General features: G+C 49.4%; 1 protein-coding gene across 4 annotated transcripts in view; it reads left to right on the forward strand.

The window, feature by feature from the left end:
* ACP7 (acid phosphatase 7, tartrate resistant (putative)) overlaps positions 1–10,092 on the forward strand; it is a 30,894-nt gene extending 20,802 nt beyond the window's left edge. For 3 of the 4 annotated variants that reach the window (XM_009435564.4, XM_016935892.4, XM_016935894.3), the window contains exons 12-13: positions 2,203–2,340; positions 5,118–10,091. In XM_009435564.4, coding sequence (XP_009433839.2) covers positions 2,203–2,340; positions 5,118–5,183 — 204 coding nt within the window. In that variant the 3' untranslated portion in view covers positions 5,184–10,091. Of the gene's footprint in view, positions 1–2,202; positions 2,341–5,117 lie in introns of all 4 variants that reach the window. The other variant, XM_054673429.2, reaches the window with a different exon arrangement.
* Positions 10,093–18,329: the final 8,237 nt, after the last annotated feature.

Genomic DNA, 18,329 nt, shown 5'->3' on the forward strand with positions numbered 1-18,329 from the left:
CAGGCATGGTGGTGGGCACCTGTAATCCCAGCTACTCAGGAGGGTGAGGCAGGAGAATCGCTTGAACCCAGGAGGCAGAGGTTGCAGTGAGCCAAGATCGTGCCATTGCACTCCAGCCTAGGCAACAAGAGCAAAACTCTGTCTCAAAAATAAAAAAGAAAAAATAAATTGAAATTGTTTCAGACCAACAGAAAAGTTGCGCTAACGATACAAGGACTTTCCATATCCACTTCACCAATATTTCCCAAATATGAACATTTAACCACTTTTATTTATTTATTTATTTTGAGACACAGTTTCACTATTGTTGCCCAGGCTGGAGTGCAATTGGCGTGATCTCGGCTCACCACAACCTCTGCCTCCCAGGCTCGAGCGATTCTCCCACCTCAGCCTCCTGAGTAGCTGGGATTACAGGCCTACGTCACCACGCCCGGCTAATTATTGTATTTTTAGTAGAGACGGGGGTTTCACCGTGTTGGCCAGACTGGTCTCGAACTCCTGACCTCGTGATCTGCCCGCCTCGGCCTCCCAAAGTGCTAGGATTACAGCCATGAGCCACTGCGCCCGGCGTCTCTTTCATTCCTTTCATCAGAAACATTCTCTACTCTTTCTTCATTTTTCATGACCTTGACAATTTTGAAAAGCACAGCGAGTTGTTTTGTGGAATTTCCTTTGGGTTTGTTTGATATCTGCTCATGATTAGATAGAAGTTGTGCATCTTTGCTAAGAATACACAGAACAGATACTGTGTTCTTCCCAATACATCCTGCAAGGAGGCACATGGTGTCTTTTTTGAGCTAGGATCTCACTCTGTCCCCAAGGCTGGAGTACAGTGTTACAATCTCGGCTCACTACAGCCTGGACCTCCCAGGCTTAAGCAATTCTCCCACCTCAGCCTCCTGAGTAGCTGGGATTACAGGCATGCACCATCACGCCCAGCTAATTTTTGTATTGACAGGGTTTCGCCATGTTGCCCAGGCTGGTCTTGAACTCCTGGGCTCAAGCAATCTGCCCGCCTCGGCCTCCCAGAGTGCTGGAATTACAGGCGTGAGCCACTGTGCTCGGCTGCACGATGTCTTTTTAACCTCTTTGAGCCTCTGATTTCTCAGCTGAAAGTGTGGTACGGATGGGTCTCATTACTGATGATGCTTACTTTGATCACTTGGTTAGGGAGGTATCCGCCAGCCCTCTCCACCATAAAGTGACTCTCTTTTTTCCTTTGTAATTAACAAGCATCTCCTGGAGAGATACTTTGAGACTATGCAAACATCCTGTTATGCCTCAAACTTTCCCTGCTAGTTTTATCATCCATTCATGATCCTTGCTTCAATCCAGTACTACAATGCTGGGTGCAAAATGGTGATTTTCCTCACCCTGGCATCCTCTCTGCTCCTCATGCCTGGCTTTTCTGCTGCAAGCACGAGCATTCTGTTTCCCCAGGCGCTGGTGTTTTAAAAAGCTTTCTTGGAGGGTCTACTGTGCAGCCAGGCTTCAGATCCAGTGATTTCTCTGTTCTTCAAATTGCTTTTTCTCCTTCACACACATCTTGGCCATCTTTCTGTATCACCCCGCTTCCCTGCTTTGCGATGGCTGTGCTATAATGTATTTAACTGACTCCCTGATGGGCATTGGGATGGCTTCCAGTTCAGGGCTTTTACTGTAATGCTGTAGTGGGCAGCCTTACACAGCCGTGTACTTTTCTAGAAGTCAGAGACCCGGAGCAAGGGAAGCCTGCCTGGGACAAATTGTTCAATTGTGAGTATTATTGTGGCCAAGTCTTTTTGTTTTTGTTTTTGTTTGAGACAGTGTCACTCCGTCTCCCAGGCTGGAATGCAGTGGCACAATCTCGGCTCACTGCAACCTCCACCTCCTGGGTTCAAGCAATTATCCTGCCTCAGCTTCCCAAGTAGGTGGGAGTACAGGTGCCCACCACCACACCAGGCTAATTTTTGTATTTTTAGTAGAGACAGGGTTTCACCATGTTGGCCAGGCTGGTCTCTGACTCCTGACCTCAAGTGATCCGCCCTTCTTGGCCTCCCAAAGTGCTGGAATTACAGGCATGAGCCACTGCGCCTGGCCTCTATGGTGGTCAAGTCTTCACTGTCTTCCTTGAGGGCAGCAGGGTCCTGGGCTAGCAGGTCATTTCTGCTTCCCTGCGGGTCCTCCACCTGCTCTGGGTCTGATCAGTTCTCCCCGCCCCAGGGCTGTGAGGAGCGGCTGACGCCCTTTGCTGTCTTCCCGAGGCCCTGGAGTGCCGTGCGTGTGAAGGAGTACGGGTATACGCGGCTGCACATCCTCAACGGGACCCACATCCACATCCAGCAGGTGTCGGACGACCAGGTCAGTGAGGGGCAGGCCGAAGTCACCTGACTGTACAGCCAGGCCCTTCCAAGCAAATGAGCTGTTAAAAACATGGACTCGGCCAGGCGCAGTGGCTCATGCCTGCAACACCTGCAATTTGGTGGGGCCAAGGTATGAGGATCGCTTGAGTCCAGGAGTTCAAGACCAGCCTGGGTATCATGGTGAGACCTAGTCTCTACAAAAAATACAAAAAATGGCCAGGCACGGTGGCTCATGCCTGTAATTCCAGCACTTTGGGAAGCCGAGGCAGGCGGATCACAAGGTCAGGAGATCGAGACCATCCTGGCTAACATGGTGAAACCCCTTCTCTACTAAAAATACAAAAAAAATTAGCCAGGCGTGGTGGCAGGTGCCTATAGTCCCAGCTACTCGGGAGGCTGAGGCAGGAGAATGGTGTGAACCCGGGAGGCAGAGCTTGCAGTGAGCCGAGATCGCACCACTCCAGCCTGGGCGACTGAGCAAGACTCTGTCTCAAAAAAAAAAAAAAAAAAATTAGGCCAGGTGCGGTGGTTCATACCTGAAATCCCAGCACTTTGGGAGGCTGAGGTGGGCAGATCACTTGAAGTCAGGAGTTAGAGACCAGCCTGGCCAACATGGTGAAACCCCGTCTCTACTAAAAATACAAAAATGAGCTGGCCATGGTGGCGGGTGCCTGTAATCCCAGCTACAAGGTAGGTTGAGGCAGGAGAATCACTTAAATCTGGGAGGTGAAGTTTGCAGTGACCCAAGATGGCACCACTGCCCTCCAGCCTGGGAGACAGAGTGAGACTCTGTCTTGGAAAAAAAAGGAAAATTAGTCAAGTGTGGTGGCAGATGTCTGTAGTCCCAGCTACTTGGGAGGCTGAGGCAGGAGGATCACTTGAGTGCAGGAGTTAGAGTTTGCAGTGAGCTATGATCTCGCCTCTGTACTCCAGCCTGGGCAACAGAGTGAGACCCTAACTCAAAACAAAAAAACGAACAAATGTGGACTGTAGAACTAGAAACCTGCTCCTGCTGCTTACCAGCTGAGTGACCTTGAGTCACTCATCTAATTTTTTTTTTTTTTTTTTTTTTGAGATGGAGTCTCGCTCTGTCACCCAGGCTGGAATGCAGTGGTGCAGTCTTGGTTTACTGCAACCGCCACCTCCCAGGTTCAGGCAATTCTCCTACCTCAGCCTCCCGAGTAGCTGGGATCACAGGCACCCACCACCACACCCGGCTAATTTTTTGTATTTTTAGTAGAGACAGGGTTTCACTGTGTTGGCCAGAATGGTCTCGAACTCCTGACATCAGGTGATCTGCCCGCCTCAGCCTCCCAAAGTGCTGGGATTACAGGTGTGAGCCACTGCGCTGGGCCCACTTATCTAACTTCTTTGCCTCAGTTTTCCCATCTGTGAGAGGGGATGATCATAGTTTCCACCTCACAGGACTACATGGGGGTTGAAGGACTTATTATATATAAAATGCTTAGAACAGTGCAGAACTTGGTAAATTCTGTAGGTATTTACCATTGTGAGGCAGGGGAAGATAAAGATGGGGGTGGGACACAGGTAGGGGAAAACAATAAGATGAGTATGTGGTAGAGGTGGCTTAAGGTTAGGTGGATCCAAATAATAATGGCTCACCTTTCTTTATTTTTGCCATTGTAGTTTTAAAATAATGACAATATTTATGATTTATTGAGCACCTACTGCATACCAGACACTGCCTAGATGCTCTGCATTTAGTAGCACTTTATTTATTTATTTATTTTTGAGACAGAGTTTCACTCTGTCACCCAGGCTAGAGTGCAGTGGTGCAATCTAAGCTCACTGCAACCTCCACCTCCCGGGTTCAAGCAATTCTCCTGCCTCAGCCTCCCGAGTAGCTGGGATTACAGGCACATGCCACCATACCCGGCTAATTTTTTGTCTTTTCAGTAGAGATGGGGTTTTGCCATGTTAGCCAGGCTGGTCTTGAACTCCTGACCTCAGGTGATCCACCCACCTGGGCCTCCCAAAGTGCTGGGATTACAGGCATGAGCCACCGCATGCGGCCCCAGTAGCACTTTATACACCAAAACAATCCCACAGGAGTGGATTTCCTCTCCATTTTATAGGTGAGGGAACTGAGGCTCAGAGAGGGGAAGTAATTTTCCCAGGGTCACACAGCTGGAGGACGGCCAAGCTGGGATCTGATAGCTACCATTTATCGAGTGGCACATGCACCGGGCGCAGACTTTTGTGTGCATGATCTCACTCTGTTCTCGTGATGACTCTGGGCATCTATTACTTTGTGCATTGCATAGAACATGGAAGTTTTGCTCAGAGAGTCCAGCAACATGCTTAAGGCCACCTAGAGGGTGGATGCGCTGGCCAGGTGCAGCAGCTCATGCCTTTGGGAGGCTGAGGCAGGCAGATCACTTGAGGTCAGGAGTTCGAGACCAGCCTGGCCAACATGGCGAAACCTTGTCTCTAGTAAAAATACAAAAATTAGCCAGGCATGGTGGTGCATGCCTGTAATCCCAGCTACTCGGGAGGCTGGGGCAGGAGAATGGCTTGAACCTGGGAAGCGGAGGTTGCCACTGCACTCCAGCCTGGGTGACAGAGCAAGACTCTGTCTAAAAAAAAAAAAAAAAAAAAAAAAAAAAAAAAAAAAGAGAGAGAGAGAAACCCTAGCCACTTGCTCAGGGTTGTACAGCCCATCAGAGGGCAGAGAGGGGATTGGAACCCAGGCCATGTGGCCCCAGAGTTCAGGCTTTCAGCTCTAACTACTGTCCCTGTTTTTGTCCCTCACAGGATGGGAAGATCGTAGATGATGTCTGGGTGGTGAGACCCCTGTTTGGCCGGAGGATGTACCTCTAGGGATGGCGGCAGCTCTCCTCCAGAAGCCTAGGTTTTGCCGCCTTGGCTGCTGTGACCAGAAACTGCCCAGGCCTGGGTGGGGAGTTGGGTGGGCCCTGACTCCCCTGCCCTCCAGAGGCCCCATGTAGGGTACATGCAGCCCTATGGAGCTGGGGCAGCTGTTCCCTCCTGGAGAGGTGGGAGTCCTGGCTGGCTGTGGAGGGAGGGCAGGTGTGCGGGCACAGAGTGACACACGGCAGGTTTCTGCTGGCAGGGCCCCACCCTCCTGCATAGCTCTGATCGGGCGAGGTGCCCACGGGGCTTCAGGAATGAAGAGGCTTAAGCTCTGGCTCCATGGATTCTGCACATCTGCGGGGGATGCCCCTGGGCTTCCTCCTCTCCTGCCCACCTGGCAAGGGCATCGCCAGGTGGGCACAACCATCATGACACTACTCACCAGCAGGTGGCGTCAGGGGCTTTTTCTTCTGAGCCCAGCACTGAGAGTTGGTCTGAAGCCTGGCTCCTTCTTCACTGCTCCAGGACTGCTACGAAGAGTCCCTTCATGCCTCAGTTTCCCAGCCTGGCACCATCTTATCCGGGAAGAGGAGACGTGTTAACACTCTTGCCTCCTAGCTAGGACAGATGACAAACCACAAGAGCCACAGACTTGCCAGTTCTTTCCCTCTTTCCTTCCTTTCTTTCCCTTTTATTTATTGAATCATAATTTATTGAGCATCTACCATGTGCCAGGCTCTGTTCTCAGTGCTGGAGAGACAGCTGTGAATGAGACAGAGATCTCGGCCCTCACAGAGCTGACATCCTAACCAGAGAGTTGGACAAAAATCACGATAAATGAGTTGGTTAAATGGCAATTTGTGAGTAGAAAACGCAGGGACGGTGAGAGAGCAGTTTCAATTTTCAGGGGGATCTCACTGAGAGGGCAACATTTGATCTGAAGGAGGTGGGGAAGGAGCCAAGTGGGCAGACATCTGGGGAAAGAGCATTCCAGGCAGAGGAACAGCCAGTGCAAAGGCCCTGAGACAGAAATGTGCCTGGCCGGCTGGGTACAGTAACTCACATCTGTAGTCCCAGCACTTTGGGAGGCCGAGGTGGGCGGATCACTTAGCCCAGGAGTTTGAGACCAGCCTGGGCAACACAGTGAAACCCTTTCTCTACCAAAAATATGAAATTTAGCTGGGCATGGTGGTGTGTGCCTGTAGTCCCAGCTGCTCAGGAGGCTGAGGCGGGAGGATGGCTTGAGCCCAGGAGGTTGAGGCTGCAGTGAGCCATGATCATGCCACTGCACCCCAGCCTGGGCAACAGAGCAAGACCCTGTCTCAAAAAATATATATAAATAAAAAAGTTTTAAAAAGAGAAAAATAAAACAAAGAAACGTGCCTGCCCTGTTGGAGTGTCCATGAGGAGGCCACTGTGGCTGGAGCAGGGAGAGTGAGAGGGAGACCAAGCTTGAGGACAGGGCAGTGGTGGGGATGGCTTGTATGGAGCTTTACAGGCCACGGTGAGGACTTTGGGTGGAGCCAGGGGAGGCCCTGAGCAGGTGAAGGAAGTGATCGGACTCCACGAGTCACAGGCAAAGGCCCCAGGGCTGACAGCTGCCCCAGGGCCTGCGGGCTCCCAGCCCTGCCAGATGACCTGAGATCTATCTATTCCCCCATCATGGGGCGCGGTTTCTGCCTCCACAGATTTTATTCCCTCCCACCCACCCCTCACTTGGCCCAAGGCACGCAGGACTCCTTGCCGTTCCTGGAACACAGCCAGCTCTTTCTCACTGCGGGGCCTGGGCGCTGGCTGTCTGCCCCCTGTGTGCCCTCTCCCCAGCTCATCCCAGGCTGGCACCTTCTCAACCTCAGGTCTCAGACTCGGTGTCCCCTCCTCAGAGGCCTTCCCTGCTGACCCTAGCCAAAGTAGCCTGTGTTGCTGCCTGCCCCACCCCCGTTTTACTTCGATCTGCAATTCTTTCCTTGATTGGTTAACTTGTTCATTGGCTGTTTACACCCGCAAAGCTAAGTCTGTGAGGGTGGTGACCATGAGTTCAACGCCTCTGCCAAATCCTCCCAGGCCCCTTCTTGGGCTGGATTGGGGACTCTGGGCTCCCCGCTAGTTCCAGTCCTGCGCATTCTAGGCCATCACTGTTTGGGGATGGGTCTCTCTGACTCCCCCACTGGACTTCAACCTCGGAGGGATGGGGCCCAGAGCTGCGTCCCAGCATTGCCCAGCACAAGATAGATACTTAATAAATATTGATTGCCTTAATGAAGGCCACCACATGCCAGGCTCCAGCCGGGCAATGCCAGGGACAGCGATGAATCAGCTACAGTCAAGCCCTCTGGGAGCTCGCAGGCAGGCAGGGAAACACGGTTACTCAACACAGGTGATGAGCAGTAAGAGAATCCCGTGGCGGGCCGGGCCAAGACAGTGAGGTCACAAGCTGGACAGTCATGGAGTGCTGTGGCCGCCGACTGAACTGGTGCCCTGTGTGGGTCTGGCATGCCCTGTCCCGGGCTGGGTGAGGCTGTGGACATGCCGGGAGGTGGCAACCTCCACAGAGGGCAGAGGTCAGACACTGGAGTCAAACAGAAACTGGTTCAAATCCCAGCCCCACCAATTCCTGTGTGACCATGGGCAAGTCGGCAACCCTCTCTGAATCTCTGTTTCTTCATCTATAACCCAAGAATGATAATACTCTGTGAGGCTGCCTTGGGGTTAAATGAGATTGAAAGCCTTGGGATCGATATTGATTCCTCTTTTTCTCATGCTCCACATCCAAGTATCTGGAAAATCCTGTTTGCCTTGCCTTCAAAATCGATCTAGACTTTTTTTTTGACATGGAGTTTCACTCTTCTCGCCCAGGCTGGAGTGCAGTGGTGTGATCTCGGCTCACTGCAAACTCTGCCTCCTGGGTTCAAGCAATTCTCCTGCCTCAGCCTCCCAAGTAGCTGGGATTACAGGAGCGTGCCACCACGCCTGGCTAATTTTTGTATTTTTAGTAAACATGGGGTTTCACCATGTTGGCCAGGCTGGTCTCAAACTCATGACTTCAGGTGATCCACCTGCCTTGGTCTCTCAAAGTGCTAGAATTACAGGTGTGAGCCACCGTGCCCAGCTCGATCTAGACTCTCTACGCTTTTGGCACCCCCAAAGCCCCCACCCTGGTCCTGTCTACACTCATTTCCTACAGACTCCTTGGACTTCCTGCTCCCTCCTTTTCCTGGGAGTCTGTTCCCCACACACAACCAAAGACACCTGTGAATACCTGCATCAGATCACATCCGCCCCTGCTCAGAGCCCTCCTGTGGCTCCGTCTCAGGTCCACGAGGCCCCAGACGATCTGCCCCCGTCACCCCTCTGTCCTCACCCCCTCCAATCACCCCCCTCGCCCACTCTGCTGCAGCCACACTGGCCTCTGCATTGGACTCCCCACCCACTTTTGCACTGGCAGTTCCCTCTGCCGGGGACACTGTTCCCCCAGGGATCTGTATGACTCCCTTTATCCCCCCCTCAGGCCTTTGCTCAGTGCCACCCTCTCTGACCCTCTTGTTTAAAACAGCTCCACCTAACCAGAGGTCATCAGGTTCGGTGAAATAAGCCAGGCACAGAAAGACAAACCTCACATGGTCTCACTCATTTGTGGGAGCTAAAAATCAAAACAATTGATGTCATGGACACGGCGAGTTAGAAGGATGGTGACCAGAGGCTGGGAAGGGTGCTGGGAGGCTGCAGGGGATGGGCTTTTTTTGTTTTTGTTTTTGTTTTTTGAGACGGAGTCTTGCTCTTTCGCCCATGCTGGAATGTAATGGTGAGATACCGGCTCACTGCAAACTCTGCCTCCTGGGTTCAAGCAATTCTCCTGCCTCAGCCTCCTGAGTATCTGGGATTACAGGCACCCGCCACCACACCTGACTAATTTTTATATTTTTAGCAGAGACAGGTTTTCACCATGTTGGCCACGCTGGTCTCGAACTCCTGATCTCAAATGATCCGCCCGCCTCGGCCTTCCAAAATGCTGGGATTACAGGCGTGAGCCACTGCACCCAGCCTCGGTTTTGTTAATGGGCTAAAAAAAAAAGAATGAATAAGACCTACTATTTGATCACACAACAAGATGACTATTCTCAATAATAAATTGTACATTTTTAAATAACCAAAAGAGTGTAATTGGGTTGTAACACAAAGGATAAATACTTGAGGGGATGGATACCCCATGCCTGTATCAAAATATCTCATGTACCCCATAAATACGTACACTTACTACGGACCCAACAAAAATTAAAACCTAAGGCTGGGCACTGTGGCTTATACCTGCAACCCCAGCACTTTGGGAGGCCGAGGTGGGAGGATCACTTGAACTCAGGAGTTTGAGACCAGCCTGACCAACATGGTGAAACTCCGTCTCTAGCAAAAATACAATTAGCTGGGCGTGGTGATGTGCACCTGTGGTCCAGCTACTCAGGAGGCTGAGGTGGGAAAATCGCTGGAGTCTGGGAAGTTGAGGCTGCAATGAGCCAAGATCGCACCATTGCACGCCAGCCTGGATGACAGAGTGAGATCCTGTCTCAAAAATAAAAAAAAAATTAAATAAATTCTTTAAAAAGTAATAATTAATAATAAAATAAAACAGCTTTACCCTCCATACACCTCCCATCTCCCTTCTCTGCTTTATATTCCTTCAAGACACTGAGGGCTGGGAGCGATGGTTCATGCCTATAATCCCAGCACTTTGGGAGGCCAAGGTGGGCGGGTCACCTGAGGTCAGGAGTTCAAGACCAACCGGAGGTCATCGGGCTGGCCAACATGGTGAAACCCCGTCTCTAGTAAAAATACAAATTTAGCTGGGTGTGGTCATGCACACCTGTAATCCCAGCTACTCGGGAAGCTGAGGCAGGAGAATTGCTTGAACCTGGGAGGCAGAGGTTGCAGTGATCCAAGATAGCACCACCTGCACTCCAGCCTGGGTGACAGAGCAAGATTCCATCTCAAAAAAAAAAAAAAAAAAAAGCATTTAATTTAGATCTTGTGACCCACTATATAGATACATGTTTGATTATTTTTTCCTTTTCTCCCCCAAGAGAATGTGAGCTCCCTGGACCACAGGGTTTTTTTGTTTGTTTGTTTGTTTTTTGCCAGTTCTGTCCCCTGCTGTTACCTTGGTCACTGGTATATAGTAGGTGCTCAATAAACACGGTTTACGTGGAAGAAAGAAGGAATGAGAAATAAAGGTAAGCTTAGCACAGGGCCTGGCACTGAGGGATGCTTATCAGTAGGAATGACAGTGACTCAGGTGACTCAGATAAAGGCTCAGCCCTCGGGAGCTCCCCGTGGCTGGGTGCGCAGCAGACAGGCACGCAGGACTGGTTGCAACACCTGCCCTGTGTGACGTGCGCAGGAAGTTGCAGGTTGCAGGGCCAGAGACCCTGAAGCTTCTGAGAGGTGAAGCTGAGCAAGGTCTTTTTTTTTTTTTTTTTTTTTTTGAGACAGGGTCTCACTGTGCCGCCCAGGTTGGAGTGCAGTGGCGCAATCATGGCTCACTGCAGCCTTGGCCTCCCCAGGCTCAAATGATCCTCCCACTTCAGCCTCCCGAGTATCTGGAACTACTAGGCGTGCCACCATACCCAGCTAATTTTTGTATTTTTTGTAGAGATGGAGTCTTGTTATGGTGCCCAGGCTGGCCTCCAACTCCTGGACTCAAGCAATCAGCCAGCCTTGACCTTCCAAAGTGTTGGGATTACAGGCGTGAGCCACCACGTCCCCCCCTACAAGGCTTTCAAAGGCCGCACAGATGCCTATGCTGCAGGCTGGGGTTGGGAGGTAGCGGGTGGTCCCAGAAAGGGAAGCAGGGCCACGGGGAGAGCTCATGGGAAGGCTGGGGGATCCATGGGGCTCTGGATTCATTCATCAATAAGTATTTATTTATTAAACTCCTTTGTTGCTCAAATCAGCCAGAAGTGGTTTCTGTTGATGGCAACTGAGAACCATGAAAGAAACATGGACCCCCTATGAAGGGAAAACCTTTGAAACTGTGTTTTTTCTCTGCTCTCACACCACAACGGCCGGGCGCGGTGGCTCACACCTGTAATCCCAGCACTTTGGGAGGCCGAGGCAGGCGGATCACTTGAGGCCAGGAGTTGGAGACCAGCCTGGCCAACATGGTGAAAACCCGTCGCTACTAAAAATACAAAAATTAGCCAGGTGTGGTGGCAGGCACCTGTAATCCCAGGTACTCGGGAGGCTGAGGCAGGAGAATCCCTTGAACCCGGGAGGCAGAAGTTGCTGTGAGCCGAGATTGCACCACTGCACTCCAGCCTGGGCAACAGAGCAAGACTCTATCTCAAAAAACAAAACAAAACGAAACACCACAACAACAATCATCAACATAGACTGTGATCAAATGCAGGGGGCGGGTTCTTCCACAGACCAGGCAGCAGACACCAGCTGGGTGTCCTCCAACTCATTTCTGACACTATCTACCCAAAGACGGCCTCAGATCCCACAGGTTGAGGGTTCAGTCCCACACACTGCTCCCTCCCTCCCCAGCCGCATGTCTGGGTCTCCGGAACTTCTGACTGGCCAGCTTCAAGTTAGGGTTTCCACGACCCCCTCTTGGGGTTCGATTTATTTGCTAGAGCGGCTCACAGAACTCAGGGAAACAGTTACATTTGCAGGTTTATGACTAAGGATATTTTAATGAAGAGATGCATAGGGTGCATAGCAGCTTCTGTCCCCATGGAGTTGGGGCGCACCACCCTCCCAGCACCTGGATGAGTTCTTCTTTTATTCTTATTTTTTGAGATGGAGTGTTTCACTCTTGTTGTCCAGGCTAGAGTGCAGTGGCGCAATTTTGGCTGACTGCAACCTCTGCTTCCTGGGTTCAAGCGATTCTCCTGCCTCAGCCTCCCAAGTAGCTGGGATCACAGGTACCTGCCACCATACCTGGCTAATTTTTGTATTTTTAGTAGAGACGGGGTTTCACCATGTTGGCTAGGCTGGTCTTGAACTCCTGACCTCAGGTAATCCACCCACCTTGGCCTCCCAAAGTGCTGGGATTATAGGTGTGACCGACTGCACCTGGCCTATTTTTATTTTATTTTTTGAGACAGGGTCTTCCTCTGTTGCCCAGGCTGGAGTGCAGTGGTGCAATTACAGCTCACTGCAGCCTCAACGTCCAGGGCTCAAGCAATCCTCCTGCCTCAGCCTCCCAAGTAACTGGGACCACAGGTGAGTTCCACCATGCCCGGTTAATTTTCTAAAATTTTTTTTTTTTTTTGTAGAGACAGCAGTGCCGGGCGAGGGGTAGGGGGCGGGTCTTGCTATGTTTCCCAGGCTGGTCTTGAACTCCTGGGCTCAGGTGACCCTCCTGCCTCCCAAAGTGCTGGGATTCCAGGCGTGAGCCACCACGCCCGGCCTGCATCTTATATTTTTATTGGCTAAATTTGGCCATCCTAAGATTGAGCAAGGGGGACATGGAGGGAGATGAGAATAGAGCATGTGGAGTGGGCAAAAAGTTGAGAAGGAGACTCGCAGATCCTACAAACACAGCCAAAGAGACAAACCTCTTGGAAGTTTTTTGCAAGGGCTTCTGTTATATGGGCTCCCTCCTTGGACAGGAGTCCCTCCTCCCAGCCCCTTCCTCCCTCCAGATCTTCAGTGCTTCTTTTCAGCAAATTTTAAAAATGGTAATAGTTTTATTTTATTTCAGGTGAGAAAGCAACACACTCATTGCTAAAAATATATAAACTCAAACCATGCAAAAAAGAATAAAGCAGACACAAACATGATAGTTATGTGAGGTAATGCATATGTTAATTAGCTAGAGTTAGTCATCCCAAAATGTATATATACTTCAAACATCGTGTTGTACACGTTAAATACATACACTTTTATCTGTTAATTTTAAAAAAGAGGGCTGAAATCCCACCACTTTGGGAGACCAAGGCAGGAGGATCGCTTGAGGCCAGGAGGAGTTCAAGACGAGCATAGGCAACAAAGTGAGACACTCTCCCCGTCCTTGCTACCTAGCTAGCTAAATAAAAAAGAAATAATAAAATAAAATAAAAAGAATGTAGGCCAGGCGCGGTGGCTCACTCCTGTAATCCCAGCACTTTGGGAGGCTGACGAGGGCAGATCACCTGAAGTTACAAGTTTGAGATCAGCCTGGCCAACATGGTAAAATCCCGTCTCTACTAAAAATACAAAAAGAAATTAGCCAGGCATGGTGGTGTGCACCTGTAATCCCAGCTACTCTGGAAGCTGAGGCAGAAGAATCACTTGAACCCGGGTGGTGGAGGTTGCAGTGAGCCTAGATTGCGCCACTGCACTCTAGCCTGATGAGAGAGAGAGAGTCCGTCTCCAAAAAAAAAAAAAAAAAACAACATATTTATATGGCCTTTTGTTAAAATTGATAAACCAATATTGATATATTAACTAAAATCTAAATTTTATTCTACTGCATTTTAAAAACATTTTAATATAACTCTATTGAGATATAATTTTTTTTTTTGAGACGGAGTCTCGCTCTGTTGCCCAGGCTGGAGTGCAGTGGCGAGATCTCGGCTCACTGCAAGCTCCACCTCTTGATTCATGCCATTCTCCTGCCTCAGCCTCCTGAGTAGCTGGGACTACAGGCACCCGCCACCACACCCAGCTAATTTTTTGTATTTTTAGTAGAGATGGGGTTTCACCGTGTTAGCCAGGATGGTCTCAGTCTCCTCACCTCGTGATCCGTCCGCCTCGTTCTCCCAAAGTGCTGGGATTATAGGCGTGAGCCACTGCGCCCGGCTTTTTTTTTTTTTTTTTTTTTTTTTTTTTTTTGAGACAGGGTCTCACTCTGTCACCCAGGCTGGAGTGCAGTGGTGTAATCTAGCTCACTGCAACCTCTGCCTCCCGGGTTCAAGTGATTCTCCTGCCTCTGTCTCCCGAGTAGCTGGGATTACAGGAGTGTGCCACCACGCCCGGCTAATTTTTTTTTTTTTTGAGACGGAGTCTCGCTCTGTCTCCCAGGCTGGAGAGCAGTGGCGCAATCTCGGCTCACTGTAACCTCTGCCTCCCAGGTTCAAGTGATTCTCCTGCCTCAGCTTCCCTAGTAGCTGGGACTACAGGTGCCCGCCACCACGCCAGACTAATTTTTTGTATTTTTAGTAGAGACGGGGTTTCACTGTGTTAGCCAGGATGGTCTCGCTCTCCTGACCTCGTGATCAGCCCGCCTTGGTCTCCCAAAGTGCTGGGATTACAGGCGTGAGCCACTGCGCCTGGTAAATTTTTTGTATTTTTAGTAGAGATGGGGTTTCACTATGTTGACCAGGCTGGTCTTGAACTTCTGGCCTCAAGTGATTCACCTGCCTCAGCCTCCCAAAGTGCTGGGATTATAGGCGTGACCACCATGCCCGGCTTAAGCATCAGTTTTGAAATCAAGATTTCCTGGTTACAAGCCCAGCAGAGTTGCTTCCAGGTGGTGGGACTTTGTTCTACTTTCCACTCTATTTCTGTGCCTCAATTTCCTCATCTGTTAAGTGGAGCTAAAGATCCCACTTTAAATATAAATAGTGACAATTAGATAAGATCACGTAGTTAGGCTGGGCACGGTGGTTCATGCCTATAGCCCAGCACTTTGGGAGGTGAAAGTGGGAGGATCACATGAAGCCAGGAGTTGGAGACCAGCCTGGCCAACATATCGAGACCCTGTCTCTACACAAAATTTAAAAATGAGCTGGGTGTGGTGGCACATGCCTGTAGTCCCAGCTGCTCAGGAGGCTGAGGCAGAAGAATCACTTGAACCCAAGAATAAGAGGTTATAGTGAGCTTTATGATCCAGCCATTGTACTCCAGCCTGGGTGACAGAGAGACCCTGTTTTTAAAACAAAACAAAATATATGTAGGTAAAGTGGATTTAGAGAGGGTCTGGCATAGAGAGTAGGGAAAAACTTGGAAGCAACCCAAATGTCCAATAATAGGGGATTCAAGTACTTTTTTTTTTTTTTGAGACAGGGTTTTGCTCTGTCACCCAGGCTGGAGGGCAGTGGCCGATCTCAGCTCACTATAACCTCTTATTCTTGAGTTCAAGTGATTCTTCTCCACACACACCCCCTCCCCAACTGGCTCAAGTGATCCTCCCACCTCAGCCTCCCAAAGTGCTGGGCTATAGGCATGAACCACCATGCCCAGCCTGAGTGCCCAGAGTAGCTGGGATTACAGGCATGTGCCACCACGCCCAGCTAATTTTTGTATTTTAGTAGAGCTGGGGTTTCGCTATGTTGGCCAGGCTGGTCTTGAACTCCTCATCTCAAATGATCTGCCTGCCTTGACCTCCCAAAGTGCTGGAATTATAGGCATGAGGCACTGTGCCCGGCCCAAGTACATTATGATACATCAATAATATTACATATAAAAAGCAGTAGTTATAATAAACATTAAAATAGTACTTACTAATGATGAATATTTGCATATATACACCTTTATCTATGTTTTTTTCCTAAAGAAAGCAACACTAGTCTTTCTTTCCCTTTAAGATCAGTTCCTAGAAGTAGAATTGCTGTATCAAGAGGTAGATAGGAATATTAAGTCTCTTGATAAATATCACCAAAAAGCTGCCCAGATCCAGTCCACAGTGGGGTATGAGAGTGCTGATGGCGTGTACTCTCATCAGCACTAATTATATATTATAATATATTAATATTTAAAAATATTTTTCTGAGAGACCAAAAGCAAATCTCAGTTTAATACTTATTTCATTAATTGCTTGTTCACCAATTCAATTTTTTGTATTCACTGATATTTATTTATTTTAGGTCCTTTGCCTGTTTTTTTCTGTTGTGTGTTTACCTTTTTCTCTTATTGATCTGCAGATGTTCTTTACATATGAAGGACAGAAAGCTTTGCTTGCCATCCATATGTCACAACTTATCTTTTTCCTTGATGTACTGAAATGTATCCTTTTTATGAAGCCAAATCCTCTTCACCCTCCTCGCCTTTTTCCATCCCTCAAGGGTCACCTCCTCAACACCCCCACTGGGAAGCCTTCTGTAGGAGGCTCTTTGGAGTCTGATTTTCCTCTCCCAGGGTCCTGGAGTAGCAGGGCCTGATTGCTCACCCTGAGTAAGCCCTTGGGGTAGATCTGTCCCTGGGATTGTTCCAGGGGTCTGACTATTGATGCAATCCCCAACTAGGTTACAAGGGGACTTCCCCAAAAATGAGTTCTAGAACCTAAGGCTCTGAAGTTTGTGCAGGGCGTTAAAGAGGCAAAGGCTGCACCTGCCCCTCCTCCCGTTACTATGACCTGAATAAGGTGTTGTCATCTCAGCTCCTGGTCTTGGTTTTTTGTTTTTTTTTTTTGTTTTTTTTTTTAAATGAAGATTATGCAAGACACACACGCATTTCAAAAGAGTGCAAAAACAAGAATGTTTCATGCTGACAAGGATTATTTTTATTTATTTATTTATTTATTTATTTATTTTTGAGACAGGGTCTTGCTCTGTCACCAGGCTGGAGTGCAGTGGTGCAATCTTTTTTTTTTTTTTTTTTTTTGAGACAGAGTCTCGCTCTGTTACCAGGCTGGAGTACAGTGGCTCGGTCTCGGCTCACTGCAACCTCTGCCTCCTGGGTTCAAGCGATTCACCTGCCTCAGCCTCCCAAGTAGCAGGGATTACAGGCACGTGCCACCACACCCGGCTAATTTTTGTATTTTTAGTAGAGATGGGGTTTCACCATGTTAGCCAGGCTGGTCTTGAACTCCTGACCTCGTGATCCTCCCGCCTCGGCCTCCCAAAGTGCTGAGATTACAGGCGTGAGCCACCGCGCCCAGCCAAGTGGTGCAATCTTGGCTCACTGCAACCTCCACCTCCGGATTCCAGCAATTCTCCTGCCTCAGGCTCCTAAGTAGCTGGGATTACAGACGCCTACCACCACGCCTGGCTCATTTTTGTATTTTTAGTAGAGACAGGGTTTCACCAAGTTGGCCAGGATGGTCTCGATCTCTTGACCTTGTGATCCGCCCACCTCGGCCTCCCAAAGTGCTGGGATTACAGGCGTGAGCCACCACGCCCGGCCCCCAGTGCTGACAAGGATTCTTTAAAGGGCGCATTCTCTCTGAAGGCTGGTGGGAGCGTGAGTTGGATCCCTACAGCACAATTTGGCAATGTGTGTCCCAGGCCATGAGGAGGCAGCAGAGGGCAGTCAATGAGAACAGTGCCCGGGAGTCAAAGCTGGGTTTGCCCCATTGGTCCTTGAGTTTGAGCAAGTGAAGTTACTTCTCTGAGCCTCAGTTTCCTCCTCTGGAAAAGGGATGAATATTCACAGCTTTAGCTGTTACAATTACATGGCTTAGCACCATGCTTCCTGATGCACAGAAATGCTTGAAACATGGGAACTGTTACTATTCTTTTTTTTTTTTTGAGAGTCTCACTCACTCTGTCACCCAGGGTGGAGTGCAGTGATGCCACCTCTGCCACCTCGGCTCACTGCAACCTCCGACTCCCAGGTTCAAGCGATTTTCCTGCCTCAGCCTCCTGAGTAGCTGGGATTACAGATGTGCACCACCACGCCCGGCTAATTTTTTGTATTCTTAGTAGAAACGGGGGTTTCACCACGTTGGCCAGGCTGGTCTCGAAATCCTGACCTCAAGTGATCCGCCTGCCTCGGCCTACCAAAGTGCTGAGATTCCAGGCGGAAGCCACCACACCCGGCCACTGTTACTATTCTTAATTCTTAAAGATACACCTTCTCCTTGACCCAGAAGTTTCATTTGTAGTAGGAACAATAATTAGAGACAGGCACAAGGAAATAATTAGAGATGGTCACAAATATTTAGCTGCTTGGATTTTGCATGACAGGGAGGGGGATTTTTTATAATGGCAAGGTACTACAGCATAGATGTTCAAAAGGACAGTGATTAAACAAATTCGAGTTCATTGACAGGATGGCATCTTATGCAGCCATTAAAACTAATCTTCTTGAAGAATATTTAATGACATGGAAAGACACTGGTGATATTTACAATCTTGTGGCTTAAAAGACAACATTCTAGGCTGGGTGTGGTGGCTCACGCCTATAATTCAAACACTTTGGGAGGCCAAGGCGGGGCGGATCACCTGAGGTCAGGAGTTTGAGACCAGCCTGACCAACATGGAGAAACCCTGTCTCAACTGAAAATACAAAATT

Source organism: Pan troglodytes, chromosome 20 (genome assembly GCF_028858775.2).
Source record: "Pan troglodytes isolate AG18354 chromosome 20, NHGRI_mPanTro3-v2.0_pri, whole genome shotgun sequence".
NCBI classification, from domain to species: domain Eukaryota; kingdom Metazoa; phylum Chordata; class Mammalia; order Primates; family Hominidae; genus Pan; species Pan troglodytes.